Source organism: Macaca thibetana, chromosome 11, assembly GCF_024542745.1.
Source record: "Macaca thibetana thibetana isolate TM-01 chromosome 11, ASM2454274v1, whole genome shotgun sequence".
Taxonomy (NCBI): domain Eukaryota; kingdom Metazoa; phylum Chordata; class Mammalia; order Primates; family Cercopithecidae; genus Macaca; species Macaca thibetana.
Genome location: NC_065588.1, coordinates 801,697 through 820,880, shown reverse-complemented (window position 1 = coordinate 820,880; position 19,184 = coordinate 801,697). Strand labels below are relative to the sequence as shown.

The 19,184-nt window shown below is 37.4% G+C and overlaps 1 protein-coding gene across 28 annotated transcripts in view; it reads right to left on the bottom strand.

Annotated features, from left to right (window-relative positions):
* Positions 1–19,184, bottom strand: part of WNK1 (WNK lysine deficient protein kinase 1) — a 156,996-nt gene that overhangs the window by 85,765 nt on the left and 52,047 nt on the right. For all 28 annotated transcript variants that reach the window (XM_050746987.1, XM_050747000.1, XM_050747008.1 and 25 more), the window contains exon 2: positions 11,038–11,210. In XM_050746987.1, coding sequence (XP_050602944.1) covers positions 11,038–11,210 — 173 coding nt within the window. The remainder of the gene's footprint in view (positions 1–11,037; positions 11,211–19,184) is intronic.

Genomic DNA, 19,184 nt, shown 5'->3' with positions numbered 1-19,184 from the left:
CCAGATCTAACTAAAAATCAAATAGTAGAACTAAAAATTGTACTTCATTTGGGTGGGTTAATTGAAGAAAACTAATAGCAAAAGTGGGTTTTGTGGTTTAAAAAATATATCAAAACAGTAATGCTGGATGGACGGTAAGGAAAAGGCTGCCTGGAAAGTGGCATAAGGGCATTTTCTGATATGATGGAAATGTTCTCTATCTTAAGAGTTTTGGTTACACAAATGAATGCCTTGTCAAAACTCATTCAATCATACGATAATAATTTATTATATCCTGATGCTGCTTGGAGGTAAAAGAAAAAGTACACAGGCCGGGCCCGGTGTCTCACGCCTGTAATCCCAGCACTTTGGGAGGCCGAGGCGGGCGGATCACGAGGTCAGGAGATCGAGACCATCCTGGCGAACACAGTGAAACCCCGTCTCTACTGAAAATACAAAAAAATTAGCCGGGCGTGATGGCAGGTGCCTGTAGTCCCAGCTTCTAGGGAGGCTGAGGCAGGAGAATGGCATTAACCCAGGAGGCGGCGGAGCTTGCAGTGAGCTGAGATCGCGCCACCGCACTCCAGCCTGGGTGACAGAGAGAGACTCCGTCTCCAAAAAAAAAAAAAAAAAACAACAACAACAAAAAAAAGAAAAAGTACACAAATATTAGAACTCTAATGAAATGCATACTGAAGGGTTTATAGGTGAAGCGTAATGGTATCTACTATTTATTTTACTATGGAATGAATAAGATAGAAGGATGATGAATAAATGGACGTATTAATAATATGGTAATGCAAGTGATGCAAAAAGTAACAATAGAATCTTGGTGCTGAGTGTGTGCTCACTGTATGGTGCTTTTGCCTTTTCTATATGATTTTTAGAATTTTATATTAAAATACTGGAAACTTTGTCATTAGTCCTTCTTATAAACATCCTATTTTTAAACAAAAGGGTATCCTACCATGAACTTTATACTACTTCTCTCTCTCTCTTTTAACTATTCCCGTAGCACCTCCCTAATTACAGAAAGCCTCTCTATCCTTTAAGATCTACTTAAATTGTATCTATCATTTTAGTAAAGACCTTCAAGATTATCCCAGCCAGCAGGAAATCATATCTTTGTCTCAAACGCTATTCACATGAAAATTACACATATATTATGATTCACATTTCATTTTAGGAACCTATTCTACGGGAATTGTGTACAAACATGATTATGATAGCAACGTTCATAAGGAAAGTATAAGGACAAGAAAGGATCCAATCTGCTCCATATTACAAATGGAACATTTCTAAACTCAGAGAAGCTAAGTTTGGTGAGAATGAAAAGTGGTTCTAGAAATGTGAATATTAATTAAAATCACCATAACCAACCACATCTTGAGAAAGAAAAGTGACAATCAGGCACCATCAGTGCAGACCGGACAAAAAAAAAGATGTCTCCGCCGGGTGCAATGCTCACGCTGGCTCACTCCCAGCACTGTGGGAGGCTGAGGTGGGCGGATCACCTGAGGTCAGGAGTTCAAGACCAGCCTGACCAATATGGTGAAACACGGTGTCTACTAAAAATATAAAAACTAGCTGGGCACGGTGGCATGCACCTGTAGTCCCAGCTACTCGGGAGGCTGAGGTCAGAGAATCGCTTCAACCCGGGAGGCGGAGGTTGCAGTGAGCCGAGATCATGCCACTGCACTCCACCCTGGGCTACAGACTCACCTCCAAAAAAAAAGATGTCTCTGATATATCAAGCACTTCAGGGTCTTCCATTATGACTGATTTTTGCCCGATCACATTGAAGAAAAAACCCAGTTGCTGGAAAGCTCCACTGTCATAAGCAGAGCTCTTAATCAGTTCTTCAGTACTAAGATACTTACTAAAAACAATCAACTCATGGTTAAATGGGGATAACTACAGTACCTATGCCAAAAACTGGTAGACCAAATGCTGAGAACAATGGTCGCCAAATGTTAGAGAACAGAGAATATTCCATTCAGTAGAGAATATGAACAGAGACAGAAACTTTAAAAAGGAACCAAGTAGAAATTCAGGTGCTGAAAAACACAGTGAAGATTCACTAACGGATTTCAACAGCATATGTGAACACAAGGAAGAAAAAGGCAATCAACTTGAAAATAGGAAGTGAAACTATACAGTCTGAGGAGCAGAAATGGGCAGAGTCTACGAGACCCGTGGGACACCATCAAGTTGACCAAAATATACACAATGGGAGTCCCAGATAAAGAAGAGAGAAAAGAGCAAAAAGAATATTTAAGAAAATAATGGCCACAAATTTCCCAAACTTAGTAAAAGACATGAATCTACACATCCAAAAAGTTCAACAAACTCTAAGGATAAATGCAAATAGATCCACAATGAGAAACATTATATTCAAACTGCTAAAAGGCAAAGACAAAGAGAGAATCTTGAAAGTAGCAAGGGAGAGTGACTTATGACCATGGGATCCTCAATAAGATTATGAGCTGATTTTTCAGCAAAAACCATGGAGGGCAGAAAGCAGTGGAATGACACGTTTAAAGTGCTAAAAGAAACAAAAGCAAAACCCCCCAAAAAACTTAAGACTGCCAACCAAGAATTATATATCCAGCAAAATTATACTAAAGAAATGAAAGAGAAATTAAGACACTGCCAGGTAAATAAAAGCTGGAGGAGTTTGATAGTAGTACACCTTCCCTGTAAGAAATGCTAAAGAGAATCCTTAGAGGAAATAAAAGAACACTAGACAATAACTTGAAGCCATAAAACCAAATCAAATCTCTGGTAAAGTCCATCACACATCTAAATATTAAAACCAATATTAATGTATTTTTGGTTTATAACTCCTTTTATTTCCTACATGATTTAAAAGACAAATGCATGTAAAATAATGATTATAAAACTATGTTAATGGGTACACAATGTATAAAGATAAAATCTGAGACAACGAAAACATAAAATGGGAAGGAAGAGTGATGCTGTATAGGATCAGAGATTTGTATGCTATAATATTAAAGCTAAGTTGGTATCAATTCAGGGTAAGCTGTTGGAGGTTTATGATGTTAGTTGTGATCCTCAAGGTAACCACTGAAAAAATATCTAAATATATACACAAAAGGAAATGAGAAAGGAATCAAAACAGTACACTATAAAAGAAAAATAAATACATTTAAATTATTTAATCTCCAAAGAAAAGTCTAGCACTGGATGGCTTCACTGATGAGTTCTACCAAACATTTAAAGGAGAATTAACACAAATACTACTCTTCCAAAAAGTAGAAGTGGAGGAAACACTTTCTAAATCATTCTATGAGGCCTGTATTGCCCTGACACTGAAGATACCACAAGAAAACTATAGACCAACACTGTTATTAATGTAGATGTAAAAACTCTCAACAAAATATTGGCAAGCCAAACCCAATCGCATAGTAAAAGGATTATACGCCATTTATCTATGAAATGCAAGGATGATTCAATGTAAGAAAATTAATCAGTATAATATATCACACTAATAGAACGAAGCAGTCTCATGATTATCTAACTTGATGCAGAATAGCATTTGACAAAATCTAATACCTTTCCATTAAAAAAAAAAAAAACCAACAAACTAGGATAGGACTAGCAGAGAACTTCCTCAACATGATAAAGAACATTTATGAAAAACTCACAGCTAACATATACTCAATGGTGAAAGACCAAAAGCTTTCTCCTTAAAATCAAGAATATGACAAGGATAATCAGTGCTAATCATAATTCAAGTTCTAGCCAAAACAGTTAGACAAGAAAAATAAAGGCATTCAAACCAGAAAGAACTATCTATTCACATATAACTTGATCCAATATATAAAAATCCCAAAGAATGGTTAAGTGTGGTGGCACACACCTGAATCTCAGCACTTTGGGAGTCAGAGGCAAGGGAGACCACTTGAGGCCAGGAATTTGTGACCAGCATAAGCAATATATTGAGTCCCTATCTTTACAAAAAATTTGAAAATTAGCCAGGCATGGTGGTACACACCTGGAGTCCCAGCTACTCAGGAGACTGAAGTGGGAGGATCCTTTAAGCCTAGGAGTTCAAGTCTGTAGTGAACTATGACTGCACCACTGCACCCCAGCCTGGGTGACAGAGTGAAACCCCATTTGTTTAAAAAAAAAAACCCAAAGAATGAACATTCACACACACACAGACGAGCTAATACAAGAATTCAGCAAATTTGCAAAAGTACAAGACTGACACATAAAAATTAGTTGTATTTATATATACCAGCAATCAACAATCTGAAAAGGAAATTAAGAAAACAATTTCATTTGCAATAGCATATAAAGGATCCAGGAATAAATTTAACCAAGGATGTGAAAGACTTGAATAATGAAACTACAAAACATTGCTGAAAGAAATTTAAAAAGACATAAATAAATGGACAGACACCCTGTGTTCATGGATTAGAAGACAATATAGTTAAAGATGGTGATACTACATAAAGTGATCTACAGATTCAACACAATCTCTGTCAAAATTCCACCATCCTTTTCTTCTAGAAATGGAAATCTAATCCTCAAATTCACATGAAATTTCAAGAAGACCCCAACTGTCAAAAACAATAGTGAAAAAGAAGAACAAAATTAAAGGAAATCACTTCTAATTTTCAAAATTTACCACAAAACTACAGTAATCAGAGCAGTGTGGTACTGGCCTAAGAACAGACATATAAATCAGTGAAACAGAATTGAGAGTCCAGAAATAAACCTATACATATCATCAAATAATTTTTGAGAAGGGTACCAAGACCATTCAATGGGGTAAAAAGTCTCTTCAACAAATGATGCTGGGATAACTGGGTATCAACATGCAAAAGAATGAAATCAGACCCTACCTCACGGCATATACAAATGTTAACTTAAAAATGGAACAATAGCCTAAATAGAAGAGTTAAATTGATAGAACTCTTAGAAGAAAACTTAGGTATAAATCTGTATGACCTTGGTTATTTATGACAATGGACTCTTACATGACACCAAAAGCCCAACCATCAAAAGACAAAACAGGTACACTTGGACTTTATCAAAATTTAAAACTTGGCACAGGCTTGAGCATCCCAATCAGAAAATCCAACATCCAAAATGCTCCAATCCAAAATCTGAAACTTTTTGAGCACCAACATGACACACAACAAAAATGCTCATTTGAACATTTTGGTTCAGATTTAGGAGGCTCAACTGGTAAGTATAATTCAAAGTTCCAATATCTGAAAAAAATTCAAAGCCCAAAACACTGCTGGTCCCAAGCATTTTGGATAAGAGATACTACACTCAATCTGTATGTCACAGCCCATTATCAAGGAGCAAAAAAGGCAACCTACAGGAGAAAATACCTGTAAATCATGGATCTGGACAAGGGTCTAGTTTCTAAAATATATAAAGAACTCTTATAAATCAACAAAAAGACAAGCAATCCAATAAAAAATCAGCAAAGAACTTGAATAAACATTTCTCCAAAGATACACAAATAGCCAATAAGCATATGAAAAGATGTTCCATATCATTAATCATTAGGGAAATGCAAATCTAACCCATAATGAGGTATCATGTCACTCCCAGTAAGATGGCTCCTCAAAAAGTTAAACAAAGATTTCCACATGACTCAGCAATTCCATTCCTAGTGTACAGCCAAAAGAAATGAAAACAGGTACTCAAAAAAATACTTGTGCACAAATATTTATAGCAGCAGTACTCATAATAGCCAAAAGGTGGATATAGCCCAAATGTTCATCAATGGATGAATAAACAAATTGTGATATTTCCATGGAATGGAATGTTATTTAGTCATAAAAGGGAATGAAGTACTGATGTGTGCAATCACGATGATCCTCGAAAACACTGCTAAGTCAAAGATGCCAAACACAAGGATCCGTAACGTACTTTGAGTCTACTTATAGGACATATCCTGATTAGACAAATCCATACAGATGGTAAAAAGCTGATAGCTGTCAGGAGCTGAGGGTTGGAAGAAATGGGAAATTGTTCCATGGGCATAGAGTTTTAGTTTTGTGAGATGAAAAGCATTCTAGAAGTTGCACAGAAATGTGTATGTATTAACACTACTGAACTGTACACTTAAAAATGATTAAGATGGTAAATTTTGTTATGTTTTTTACAATAAAAAAATCAATCCCATCCACGAATGGATGGTCCCAGAGATCAGGTAGTCCAGCCCCTTGTTTTACATGTACATGGGGAACTGAGACCCAAAAAAGGTTAGCTATTTGCCCAAAATCACAGTTGGTCAGAGGCAGCACTGGGAGTAGTCACAACTTCTACTCCAAGTCTAGCACTCTTTCTACTAAATAAACCCTCCTGTTGGCATAAGCCTCTGAAGCTCAGAAACGGAAAATTTCTTTTTAAATGTAAAAAGAAAAAGAACTTAAATAATGTGCAATTAAAGAAAAAATACGCTGCCTGGCTGGAAGAAGGGAAATGCGGAGTAACTGCTTAATGGGCACAGTGTGTTCTTTTGAGATGATGAAAATGTTTAGTAACTTGATAGATGTGGTACTTACAAAACATTGTGAATGTACTAAGTGCCTTTTTTTTTTTTTTTTTTTTTTTTTTTGAGACGGAGTCTTTGTCGCCCAGGCTGGAGTGCAGTGGCCGGATCTCAGCTCACTGCAAGCTCCGCCTCCCGGGTTCACGCCATTCTCCTGCCTCAGCCTCCCGAGTAGCTGGGACTACAGGCGCCCGCCACATCGCCCGGCTAGTTTTTTGTATTTTTTAGTAGAGACGGGGTTTCACTGTGTTAGCCAGGATGGTCTCGATCTCCTGACCTCGTGATCCGCCCGTCTCGGCCTCCCAAAGTGCTGGGATTACAGGCTTGAGCCACCGCGCCCGGCATTTATTTCAATTTTTAACCCAAATTTTCTTTTTTCTTTTTCTGAGATGGAGTCTCACTCTGTCACCCAGGCTAGAGTGCAGTTGGCTCACTGCAACCTCCACCTGCAGGGTCAAGCGATTCTCTTGCCTCAGCCTCCTGAGTAGCTGAGATTACAGGTGCCCGTCATCATACCCAGCTAATTTTTGTATTTTTAGTAGAGACAGGGTTTTACCATGTTGGACAGGCTGGTTTCGAGCTGACCTCAGGTGATCCTGACCTCAGATGATCCACCCACCTCGGCCTCTCAAAGTGCTGGGATTACAGGTGTGAACTACCACACCCGGCCTTAATCCAAATTTTCTAACTCATATATTCCCATCTTATTTTTCAGCTATGGGTGTTTTATCTGCTTCAATGTAAATACACATACAGAACAAAGGTAGAAACTCAAAAGGTCCAAAAAGCATGTATTTTGGAGTTAATTCCCATTCCTTCCCAATTTGGCTCTCCAAATGCTGCCAATGGTCCTAGTTACTCATTCTTCCAGAAATGAATATGAATGTTTTCAACCTACTTGCTTAGGAATCTGTATACATTCTCAATCAGAATTCTTAAATTCTGAAATTTTTCTTTTCTCATTCTCTCTACTTTTTCATTTTTATTTTTGAGATGGAGTCTCGCTGTGTCACCCAGGCTGGAGTGCAGAGGCACGATCTCGGCTCACTGCAACCTCCACCTCCTGGGCTCAAGTGATTCTCTGCCTCAGCCTACAGAGTAGCTGGGATTACAGACAAACCCCTTTTAGATAATTAAATCTAACTGGGTATTCTCACTACTGTGTCATCTTCTTTTAATATTTTCTGTCTTTTTTGTGCCTTCTGTTGCTCATTTCTTCATAGTTATTATTCCTGTCAATTTAGTCTGTTGTTTAACCATTAAACCATTTAAGTTTGAATTTTAATGTTCACATTTCTAGAAGTTCTTCAGAAGCTTTTAAATTATGCCTGTCTTTTTTTTCTTTGATGGTGTCTTATTCCTTCAATTCCTTCTTTTCTTTTATACACTTCATATACACTTACATATATCTTTACTGACATCATTATGTAAATAATTGTAATCACTTTCAGACTTGTCCATAATATCTTTAATTGTTGAAGTGCTATTTTCTGGTTGTGTCTATTCACCTTCATTGGTATGATCTGTAATTTAATTGTGAGGTCATCTTCTCTGGAAACTGTTTTGCCTCTGGACAGTGACCAAGGAACTGTGAAAATGTCCCTGGGAGTTTTCTTTCAGTTCCTGATCAATTATGATGTACGTTCTTTGGTTTGGGACTCCCGTACCAAGTAGATAGTATAAATTTATGTTACAGCGCCATCTACATATGAGATGGAAGAATACCAAACAGGCTGGGCACCGTAGCTCATGCTTGTAATCCCAGCAGTTTGGGAGGTCAAATCGGGATGAGGCCAAATCGCGATGAGCTCAGGAGTTTGAGAGTAGCCTGGGCAGCAAAATACACACTGTCTCTACCAAAAAAAAAAAATTTTTTTTAATTAGCCAGGTATGGTGGTGAGCAACTATAGTCCCAGGTACTCGGGAGGCTGAGGTGGAAGGATTCCCTGAGCCCAGGAGTTTGAGGCTGCAGTGAGCTATGATTGTGCCGCTGCACTCTGTCCTGGGCAACAGAGTGAGACCCTGTCTCCAAAAAAAAAAAAAGAAGATTACAGAATAATTAAGAACACTGGTAGCATTTGATGGGAATTTCTATTTTTCATAGGTCTCCCCTCTTATCCACAGTCTTCTGCACACAGGTAAAATTCCTTGCAGCTTTCACTGGCTAGGGCATTAAGCTCTCTCTTTTCATGGATAATTCAGTTTTTTGACACAGGCTATGTTCTAGCTCCCCTCTCTACCTAGTTCTAAGGCTTTCTGTCCTTGCATGGACATTAAAATTAGCATCAACTTCTCAACCAATATGTGGTCTAAAATCCCAGAGTATAAGTTCCTGTTTTGGCTTCGAGTTATCTCTGCTTATTATCTGGAGGTTAACCTCTCTTTCGTTAAAGCTTAGATATGTATTGGAAAAAACTTTAATTATATTCCACATTTCAGTTTGTTGCTGGGGGACAGCCATTCCACGGGGGCTTACCCCACTATGTTACCCAAAGCCCCTCAGTATAGTTTTTTAAACAAGTAAACCATTGTATTTTAGAGTAATCTTAGGCATGCCAGACAAACAGTTGACAACCAACTAAGTATCCAAACCAATGGAAAGAATCTCAAGATGTACACATAATTACTACCACATAATTCTCCTTAATTCATTCAAATGCTTATCATTCAGTATTAGATACTTCCACTGGAATGTGATATATAGCACTTGTTCATAGTGCTAGGTATATAGTGCTAGTTAGCACATTCTAGTGGAAGAAAAGAGAATATCAAGAAGCCTGTCTAACAAGGATAAAGGTATTGCCATAAACAAGTGTGGAAGTTGGATACAGAAATTAGAATTTGCAGGACAGAAATGATCTGTTGATGTTTCAACATGTTAACTGTAAGCATTTCAGAATACATGCAAGTGACTATATCCAGGTGCTATAACACTGTATTCCAATGATCTGGAATTAATCAGCTCAGCAGTATTAACTTTAACAATTAATAAAGAATATATCACCACAGTGACAATTTTAAAATATCGAATTTCACCAAATAAAAAATTTATACAAGATAACTTAAAACAGGTTCTTCTCTGGGTAAAAATAGATCCTCTAAGACACCAGGGGTCCCCAACCACTAGACCACAGGTTGATACCAGTCCATGGCCTTTTAGGAACTTGGCCACATAGCAGGAGGTGGGTGGCAGGCAAGGAAGCAAAGCTTCATCTGTATTTACAGCTGCTCCCTCATTGCTCGCATTACCACCTGAGCTCTGCCTCCTGTCAGCAGCATTCGATTTCTCATAGGACCATGAACGCTGCTGTAAACTGTGGATGCAAGGGATCTAGGTTAAGCGTTCTTTATGAGAATCTAATGCCTGATGATCTGTCCTGTCTCCCATCACCCCCAGATGGGACAGTTTACTTGCAGGAAAACAAGCTCAGGGCTCCCACTGATTCTACATTATGGTGAGTTCTATAACTACTTCATTATATATTTTAATGTGATAATAATAGAAATAAAGTGTACAATAAATGTAATGTGCTTGAATCATTCCAAACTCTCCCAACCCCCACCCCCCACACCAATTCATGGAAAAACTGTCTTCCACGAAACCAATCCCTGGTGCCAGAAAGGTTGGGGACTGCTGCTCTAAGAAACCTGGGATTACAAAGGCATACTCCAACTTTTACCAAAAGCTCTTTACAGTAAGTAATGAGAAATTTCTGCATTAAACCTTTTTCCGTGAAAGGAATGACAGAACTAGCTATCTGGGGATTAATTTCTGATGCTATGGGAAATGGAACTAAAAGTATTTTTTAAGTGATAACTGTCACAATATAATCTGCATCTGATATAAAAGTTGCAGGGATATAGCAAAGCACAATACAAACGATAAAAATAAATAGGTAGCTTCTCAATAAACCTTAACCTCATTTTAACCACTAGAGGGCTACCTTGACATTTGATTTCTGATTCCTTAGCCACTCAATTTTTTTTTTTTTTTTTTTTTTTTTTTTTTTTTTGAGATGGAGTCTCACTCTGTCACCTAGGCTGGAATGCAGTGGGGTGATCTCGGTTCACTGCAACCTCTGCCTCCTGGGTTCAAGCGATTCTCCTGCCTCAGCCTCCTGAGTAGCTGGGATTACAGGTGCACACCACCATGCCCAGCTATTTGCATTTTTAGTAGAGATGGGGTTTCACCATGTTTGCCAGGCTGGTCTCGAACTCCTGACCTCAGGTGATCTGCCTGCCTTGGCCTCCCAAAGTGCTGGGATTACAGGCGTGAGCCACCACACTCGGCCATAACTTCTCATATCAATACTTACCAAGAAATAATTATCAAATCACTTTATATACCAGAGGACTTTGTGGGCAAGGAAATATGCGCTAATACAGCAACAGTTGGAAGGATTGTTCCCTTCTTAGTAGGCTGGACAACAAAAGTAAAACTGGGAGACCTGAAATTTAAGAAATCAAACTCTCTCATACTTCTTGGTCAGCTTTTGTAATATTGATGAACTTACGTTTTAAGTGTTCCAGACGTCATAAGTTCAGTCACCAAAACAATGCACTTCTTTCCTTTTACTGTGGATTCCCAGGAATCATAAAATCTAACAATATTGGGATGCTGAAGACCCTTTAACATTTCAGCTTCTTCTTTAAATCTCTGCCTCTCAGACTTTGTTAATTTTCGATCCTAAAATGAAAAACCAAAACAGAATGTGGTTTAAAATGATAAAACACCAAATCAAGGCAGTTAATCTTAGATACTAAACATTACTAAATCATGATCGATGGTGTTTAAAACATGCAAATGCTGAAGTTATAAATGATAGATTTGGATTATATAAATTCATGCTTGAGATCATTTCAGTATCTTTACTGTTAATGTATAACTCAGATACAGTCTCACTTTTGTAAGGTGCAGTTAACTTTCCACATCCAAAATAAGTCATCAATTGCTAGACATGCAATTTAATGTCAGGAAATGAACATAGGCTTTAGAAGCAGAAAGACCTAAATATAAATTCCAGTTCTATCTTTGCCTTGATTAAAATCAATCTATCTTTAACCAAAACATTGTTTTTATTTTTTGTTTGTTTGAAAGACAGGAGCTCACTCTGTGACCAAGGCTGGAATGCAGTGGTGCTATCATAGCTCACTGTAGCCTCAGATCCTGGGCTCAAGGGATCCTCCCACCTCAGCCTCCAAAGTAGCTAGGACTACAGGCATGTGCCACCTTGCCTGGCTAATTTTTAAATTTTTTGGAGAGATGAGGTCTTGCTATGATGCACTGGCTGGTCTTGAACTTCTGGTGCTCCTCCGACTTTGTGGCATCCCAAAGCCTGGGATTACAGGTGTGAGCCACTGCACGAAGCCTATTTTTTTTTTTTTTTAAAGCAATAACTTACTCAAGTATTTGTCTTTAAGTCAGGAAAATTCTCAGTTATTATCTCTCTAAACACTGTCTCCTCTCATTCTCTTTTTTTCCCCTCCCAACTCTTCTTTTTAAACAATTTTTAAATGTGTGTGTGTATATAACCTTATTTTATCCTTTAATTTCTCTCTCATTTTCCATTTCCTTCTCTATGCTACTTTCTGGGCAATGTTTTCTGATCTACCTTCTTGTTCATTAATTTTTCTCTTCAGTTATTACATCAATTATTAATTGAACTTTAAGGTTCTCACTCTGTCACCAAAAGTACCCAATGAAGAATGTAATAAAAGGAAACCACGTTACTACTCCTATTTCTACTCTGCCCAATAGCATCAAAACCAATGGATACTACATACATGCCTCTTACAAAACACTTAATTAAGGCAACATTATATTGACTCTTATCCCCACAGAATAAGCCCTCAGAGGCTTTATTTTGTCATGAAAAGGCAGTGACAAAATACCTTTTTGGGGTTCTATCTTTAGCACCTGACAACCTAGCATAGTGACTTGTTCAACAGCCATTTGTTGAATGAATTCCATAAATGTCTTTTCCCCTGTGATACCCCTTTAAAAGTGTGTGTGTGTGTGTGTGTGTGTGTGTGTGTGTGTGTGTGTGTGTCCTCAATAAGCAATTAGCATTTCCCCAAGGATAAAAAATTCCTGTGACTTAAAAGAAAAATGATAATTGAAATTGGGCCTCTGAATCTCAGTTAAGTCCAATACAACCTACGCAGAATGATCAACTTGCAAACAGCTTTTGATTTTTAGAAATGGTTTGTAAAAGTTGATTGTAGAAAAGCTACCAACTACTTATTTATAGCAAGGTACAGAGGGAAAAAAACAGGGGGACTTCTTTGCCATCAAAAATCCGTATCTAATTTTCCTTGAGAATACACTGAATGGCAATCTAAAAATTCCACAGAAATATTTAGATTATTCTATCTCTAATTTGCCCAGAAGACATCTATACTATAAATACAGGCTACTTTCTAGATCTAAGTGTTTCTATCCTTTCTGAAAAGTATTATTTATGTTAAGAGATCTGGGAACCCCTGCTTACTGTTTGAAGTTAGAAAGACAGGACACCAGATTGTCATCAGCAAAGCAGGAAATGGGGGGACCTAAACACACAATTTGGGGCTTCTTTCAATAATTCGTCTACGTGTTCCCTCTGTAACTAAATTTTGGTTTTTTTTTTAAATCTAGGAACATTTCATAAAATATCTTATAGAAGTACATTATTTTAGCACCCAAAAGACTTTAAGACAATAATAAAGTAGATCAAAACTAACATAAGACACAGATCAGAAGGAACATCTGGGGTTTTAAAAATAATTTTTGCCAAGTATTTGCTATTTACTGGCTGGCTGCTTTACTTCATGTAATTCTCAGAAAAATGTTGCGAGATGAACTGACTCAGAAAATGTTATTATCTCCCTCAAATTCACAGGAAAAGCAGAACTAAGAGACAAATGAAGGTTTGCTTCAAAGCTCATGTTTCACTGACAACAAACCCTAAATATTTTGCAAAACTTCTAAAATAATTTTCTTCTCAGAAGATTCATGTTTGTTATTATATAATAATTATTGAAAAGAAATAGGAACTTTATACTAAATTACAGCTGAAGGTAAAATAAGAGGAACCATGTATTGTTTAAATATTACCAACTGTCAATCAAATTATCATGAATACAATGATAAAATTTTAAAATACTGTATCAAAAAGTAGCATTAAAACGTCAAGTGAGACTTAGAATGGATTAGCCACTGTTGCTTTTTAGAAACTTCTCTTCATCATTATGGAGCTGGATATTCCTGGGGCCTTAATATACTACACTATCCCAATTGCAGCATTCATTACCTTCAATATAAACTAAAGCTGATGCAGCTAACCCATTCTATTCATTTTGTTCATTTCTTTCCATCTACATTAAGTTGTTTTGACAGGATAAATGAGCAAAACCAAGGATCAGCGTCACATGACCTCTTCATAACATGCACAGTTCCAGACTACTGGGGGTGGGGTGTGGGTCAGGCAACAACTAAAACAACTGTTCATCTCAGTACTACCCAAATTATAGTGCTCAGTAGATTATCTGCTAATTTCTTCTTGAGAAGCACAATGCTACTGTTTAATACAATGACCTCATAACCATTTGCACATCTTCAGTCCCTTGCTTTTAAGCAGTTATTTCATTTTAAACATCCTCTGACAGACATCTCTCTTTATCCTCATATTTTAGTATTTTTAAAGTAGCAATCCCATCCTTTGCTACTGTTCACTTTATTCGCCCAGAAGCAAACCTTCCAAACCAGTTGTGCTAATGAAGCAGTGAGACTAGTTTTCAATCATTAAACTTGAAATTTTTACTTTACAACAACTGTATCCCCAAAATTATCTGGTCCTCAAGTCTTATTAACATTTACATTTCTCTAGTATTATATACATGCAATACTCAAAATTTTACTACTAAATTAAGACAGCATATGTTAAATCCACGTATCAAAATATGGGTGGAGAAAAGTGTCTGGAATTCTTGATTAAAATATTTTAGGTCACTATTGGAATACTCCCTCCTTATCATTTTCTGCACCACACTGACTTAGCAAAGACATGAGCATCTATTTCATCTTTTTTTTTTTTTTTTTTTTTTTGAGACAGAGTCTTGCTCTGTTGCACAGGCTGGAGTGTGGTGACGCAATCTCGGCTCACTGCAACCTCTGCCTCCCGGGTTCAAGCAATTCTGCCTCAGCCTCCTGAGTAGCTGGGATTACAGGCGTGTGCTACCACACCTGGCTAATTTTTGTATTTTTAGAGACGGGGTTTCGCCAAGTTGGTCAGGCTGGTCTCGGACTCCTGACCTTGTGATCCGCCGGCCTCAGCCACCCCAAGTACGGGGATTACAAACGTGAGCCACCATGCCCGGCCTCTATTTCATCTTTTAAAGTGATACTAATTGTTGTTGGGTATTAGGATAAAGAAATAAAAACTTGTCTTCAGGCAGAGGGTACAGCAGTTTGAAACACTGCTTTCCAGTGCAGCATGTGTTTCAGTTACAGTTTACAGAGAAAAAAAATTTTTAAACAATTATTCTGTATGTTGAAAGAAATTAAGCATATAAATAATTATTTAAGTCTGGCAACTCTCTCTCATAGGCCTATATGGTATAACAGCAATTCAAAGATGGCAGAAGTATTAACTGTAGGTAACGAACTCTTCTTAAAAACTTCAGAATTAGAGATTGAAGGCCTGGGAAAGGTTGGAAAAACTACTACTAGAAACAAAATAGGTAATTCTCATGCAAAATTTCTTAACTGTTAAAGACAGCAAAAAGACTAACATGGCTTTCAAGGTGTTTTGAAGTATAACATAAAAAGTACACCTGCACTTTATGTGGCCAAATCTACAGATTAAATTCCTACTGCAGATTTCTTTATGACTTCCAGTTTGGTACTCTTAGACATGAAACTCAGGGTCTATCCCATGAAGAAGAGAGTCTATGTGAGCCCACCTTTCCTCAATAGGTGAAAAGATAAGATAATTATGGGGGTAGGGGGCAAGTAAACATGGCATCACATCCCCTGCTTCTCCATGGAGACTTTTACCTATCATTCTGAAATAGTACCAGTTTCAGAAAGACCAAAAAAAAAAAAAATTTTTTTTTTTCCCCAAAAGAATAGGAAAAAAAAATCTGGTTACCTGGTTGTTCTAACTCCTCTATTAGCCCCTTCTTCCCAATATGGCTCACCTTTATACACTTTATTTATTTACAAAAAGTTTCTGTTTCAAAGAAGCAAGGAGAAAAGTCTACTTATAAGAGAGATAGGAGACCAGGTGTGGTGGCTCACGCCTGTAATCCCAGCACTTTGAGAGGCCGAGGTGGGCAGATCACCTGAGGTCAGGAGTTCAAGACCAGACTGGCCAAGATGGTGAAACCCCATCTCTATTAAAACCACAAAAATTAGCCGGGCGTGGTGGCAGGCGCCTGTAATCCCAGACACTTGGGAGGCTGAGGCCAGAGAATCCCTTGAACCTGAGAAGCAGCGATTGCAGTGAATCCAGTGAGTCAAGATCTCACCATTGCACTCCAGCATGGGCAACAAGAGCGGCACTCCATCTCAAAAAAAAAAAAAAAAAAAAAAAAAAAAGACAGAAAGAGAGAGATAGGGGAGTTTTCTCAAGCCAGATGTACACGAATGTATAGGTTCTATTCATAAGGTACCCTTCACTTAATCCCCAAATCTGGGCCAAGAATATCCAGAAGTTGGGGTCTAAGAGGTTCTCTCCACCCTTCTTTGGAGGGCACAAGAGCCACATGGAATTCCAGAATACCTGGGACTTGGCATATACAGGAAGCTTTAGGTTAATGCTAAAAGTAGCAGATACATATAATAGCTGAACCACAAAAGGAAAAAAAAAAACACATTTAGTTCTATTAGAAAATGGCTTAGAACATGTCGAAAAGGGCAATAAATAAAAATATATTAATAAATAAATAAAACAGAAAATGGCAAACTAGGTCTGGGCATGGTGGCTCACATCTATAATCGCAGTACTTTGGGAGGCTGGGGCAGAAGAACTGCTTGAGGCCAGGAGCTTGAGACCAGCCTACAACATAGCAAAACCCCATCACTAAAAGTAAAAAGGGAAAAAAAAAGGCAAACTATTTTCACTAAGTGACTTACAGTATCTATTGCATAGCAAAACTTCGAACAATACCTAGTCATTCACATACATTTGACAAGTTTTCTATTAAAGTAGATTAAATTGATTTGAATGTGAAAGCAGCTAATTAACAGGGTTAAACTCAGACTACTATAGGTGAGGTCTTGCAGGAGATCTTCCTGAAGAAAGCAAGAAGGCTGAGAAAGGGAGAAAAAGGAAAGATGACTGTGAATGAGAACAAAAACAGAAAAATTATTGCTCACTTATTGGAAGGAAATCTTACACTTCAGAGACAAATGTTACTCTGCAGTAAATGGGGTAGAAACAGTTCCCAAAGTTTTTTGAATAGGGTAATGAGGGTTTGCCAAAGGGGAAACCAGCAAAACAGAACTGAAAAGCTCAAATGGAGTTATTAGCACTGAAACTTAGTGGGTCATCCTGCAAGAATCTGCCACCACAGGAAAGCAAAAGTGGCTGTGCACATCACAAAGACAAGCATCTCAAAGAATTGTTTCATTTTGTTCAGGAAAGAAATCAAGAAAAAAAATAAGACCAGTATATAAAAACAGTTAGGTTTTCAGTGTGCCTGATGTGGCTTTCACTTAAAGAAATAAAAGTAAAAGAGGGAGGACTCATTAGTTTCAGGAAAAAAAAAAAAAAATAGAGACAGGGTCTCACTCTGTTGCCCAGGCTGGTCTAGAATTCTCAGCCTCAAGTGATTCTCTGCCTTGGCCTCCCAAAGTGCTGGGATTAGAGGTGTTAACAACCACACCCAGCTCCTGTTAACTTTAAATACTGTGTACTACCACCCCCGCCCCCCAGGGTCTTCTCCTTATCAGCTCAATCTTAACCTTTCTGTCTCTCTTTTCCATACTTACTTGGGGAATAAGGAATAACTATTTCAAACTTATGGGAGATCTAGCCCAGAAGCTCAGCGAGAAGATCTGAAGAGTCAGGAAAAACAAAAACTGAAAGCAGAATTTCTACAACAAATGCAACCTGCAACTGAGTTTAATATTGAAAATATATGATATTGAGAATGTACATAAGAATATACAATATCTTTAGCCTGGCAAGGTCTGACTTAAGTGTAATGTTTTACCAATTCTGGAATTCAAATTAGATTTCCAAATATCTACTGGACATTTTATGAGCAAAGACTCAATATATGTCCAAGCCTATAAAGTCTCTCCACAAATCACTCATTCCCTATTTTCCTTCATTTTCCCAGGCAATCTGTATCATTCCATGATTCCCCATATCTCATTTCCATGGTCGCAAACTAATAGAAGCCACAACTACCTAATATCAAAATAAACATTGCCTTATGACTCTCTTTACCCTTCAACCTACCCTTTAGATAAAGATATTCCCCCAGACACTATTTTTATGACACCAAGCTCCTTGCTCAAAAATAATAAATGCATAATTAACTAATCTGGCTTAAGTATAAGAATCTTCAGGGGCACTTGTTAAGTAAGGATTCTAGGACCCTGGCCCCAGTCTCCAAGGAAGGGACTTCTTATGACCAGCAAGTTTGGAAAATACTCCAATACATCAAATCCAAATTCCAGAGTCACTTGGATCCAGCTTATTTCTCAATACTTTCCAAAAACAACCCAATACAGATAAGGACTCTTGTTGTTTTCACATGCCATGCTCATTTCTTCTTTTGCACTCCTATTTCTAAAGTAGCTGCCATGAGTTTTCGTTTCCCTGCTTGTGAAATGAAAACACCATCTTTCCTGAATAGCTAAGAATTATTTTGAGGATCCAACATACTGTAAGTGTGCTCTGAAAACTGAAAATAATTACACAGATTAAGAACATTATTTTTATGGCAGCTTCCCCATTCACAGTGATTTATTCTCCCATATGTATTCCTGAATATGTTTCACAGGCTGAAATAGGCTGTGGAAGAAGTCATCAGGAGAAGTTAGCATTTTCTTAATTTTGGGCTATCGATATTATCAGAGGTGGCAAAACTAATTTTTTTTTTTCTTTAAATTTCAGGAAAAAGAATTTTGGGTTCTAACTTAGACAATTAATTAAAAATAAATATATGTATATTGTGGCTCATGTAGGTGACCACAAGACTTCATTAGGCAGTTTGCTTTTTGAATCATACTAGCAACCAAATGATAAACTAAATGACAATTTATAAGTTTGACACATTAATCATTAATTTTGTTAATTAATTTTGACTATAGGTAGTTTGGCAAGTCCTAAAGTCAGCAAACATCCCGAACTGTATGCTCTGAATTCCTTTACCAGTTAAAGTTTCTGCAGTTATAATTTGTAACTGAAATAGATAGTCTCACATAAGACTAAGTTATTTATAAAGGAAGACAGCCACAATTTGGTTTACACTGTCAAAAACATTAATTTTAGTAGGTTTTAATTTGCACTTAAATTGAAAACTCGTTTTGCTGTTATAGCTGTGTAAGATCGTAAGTCACAAGAAGTGTATATGTATTTTTTCCACTTACACATACAATATTTTAACAATTTAAGTCACATTAAAGAACTGTCCTTTTTTCCTTTAAAACATGTCTAGCAGTAAG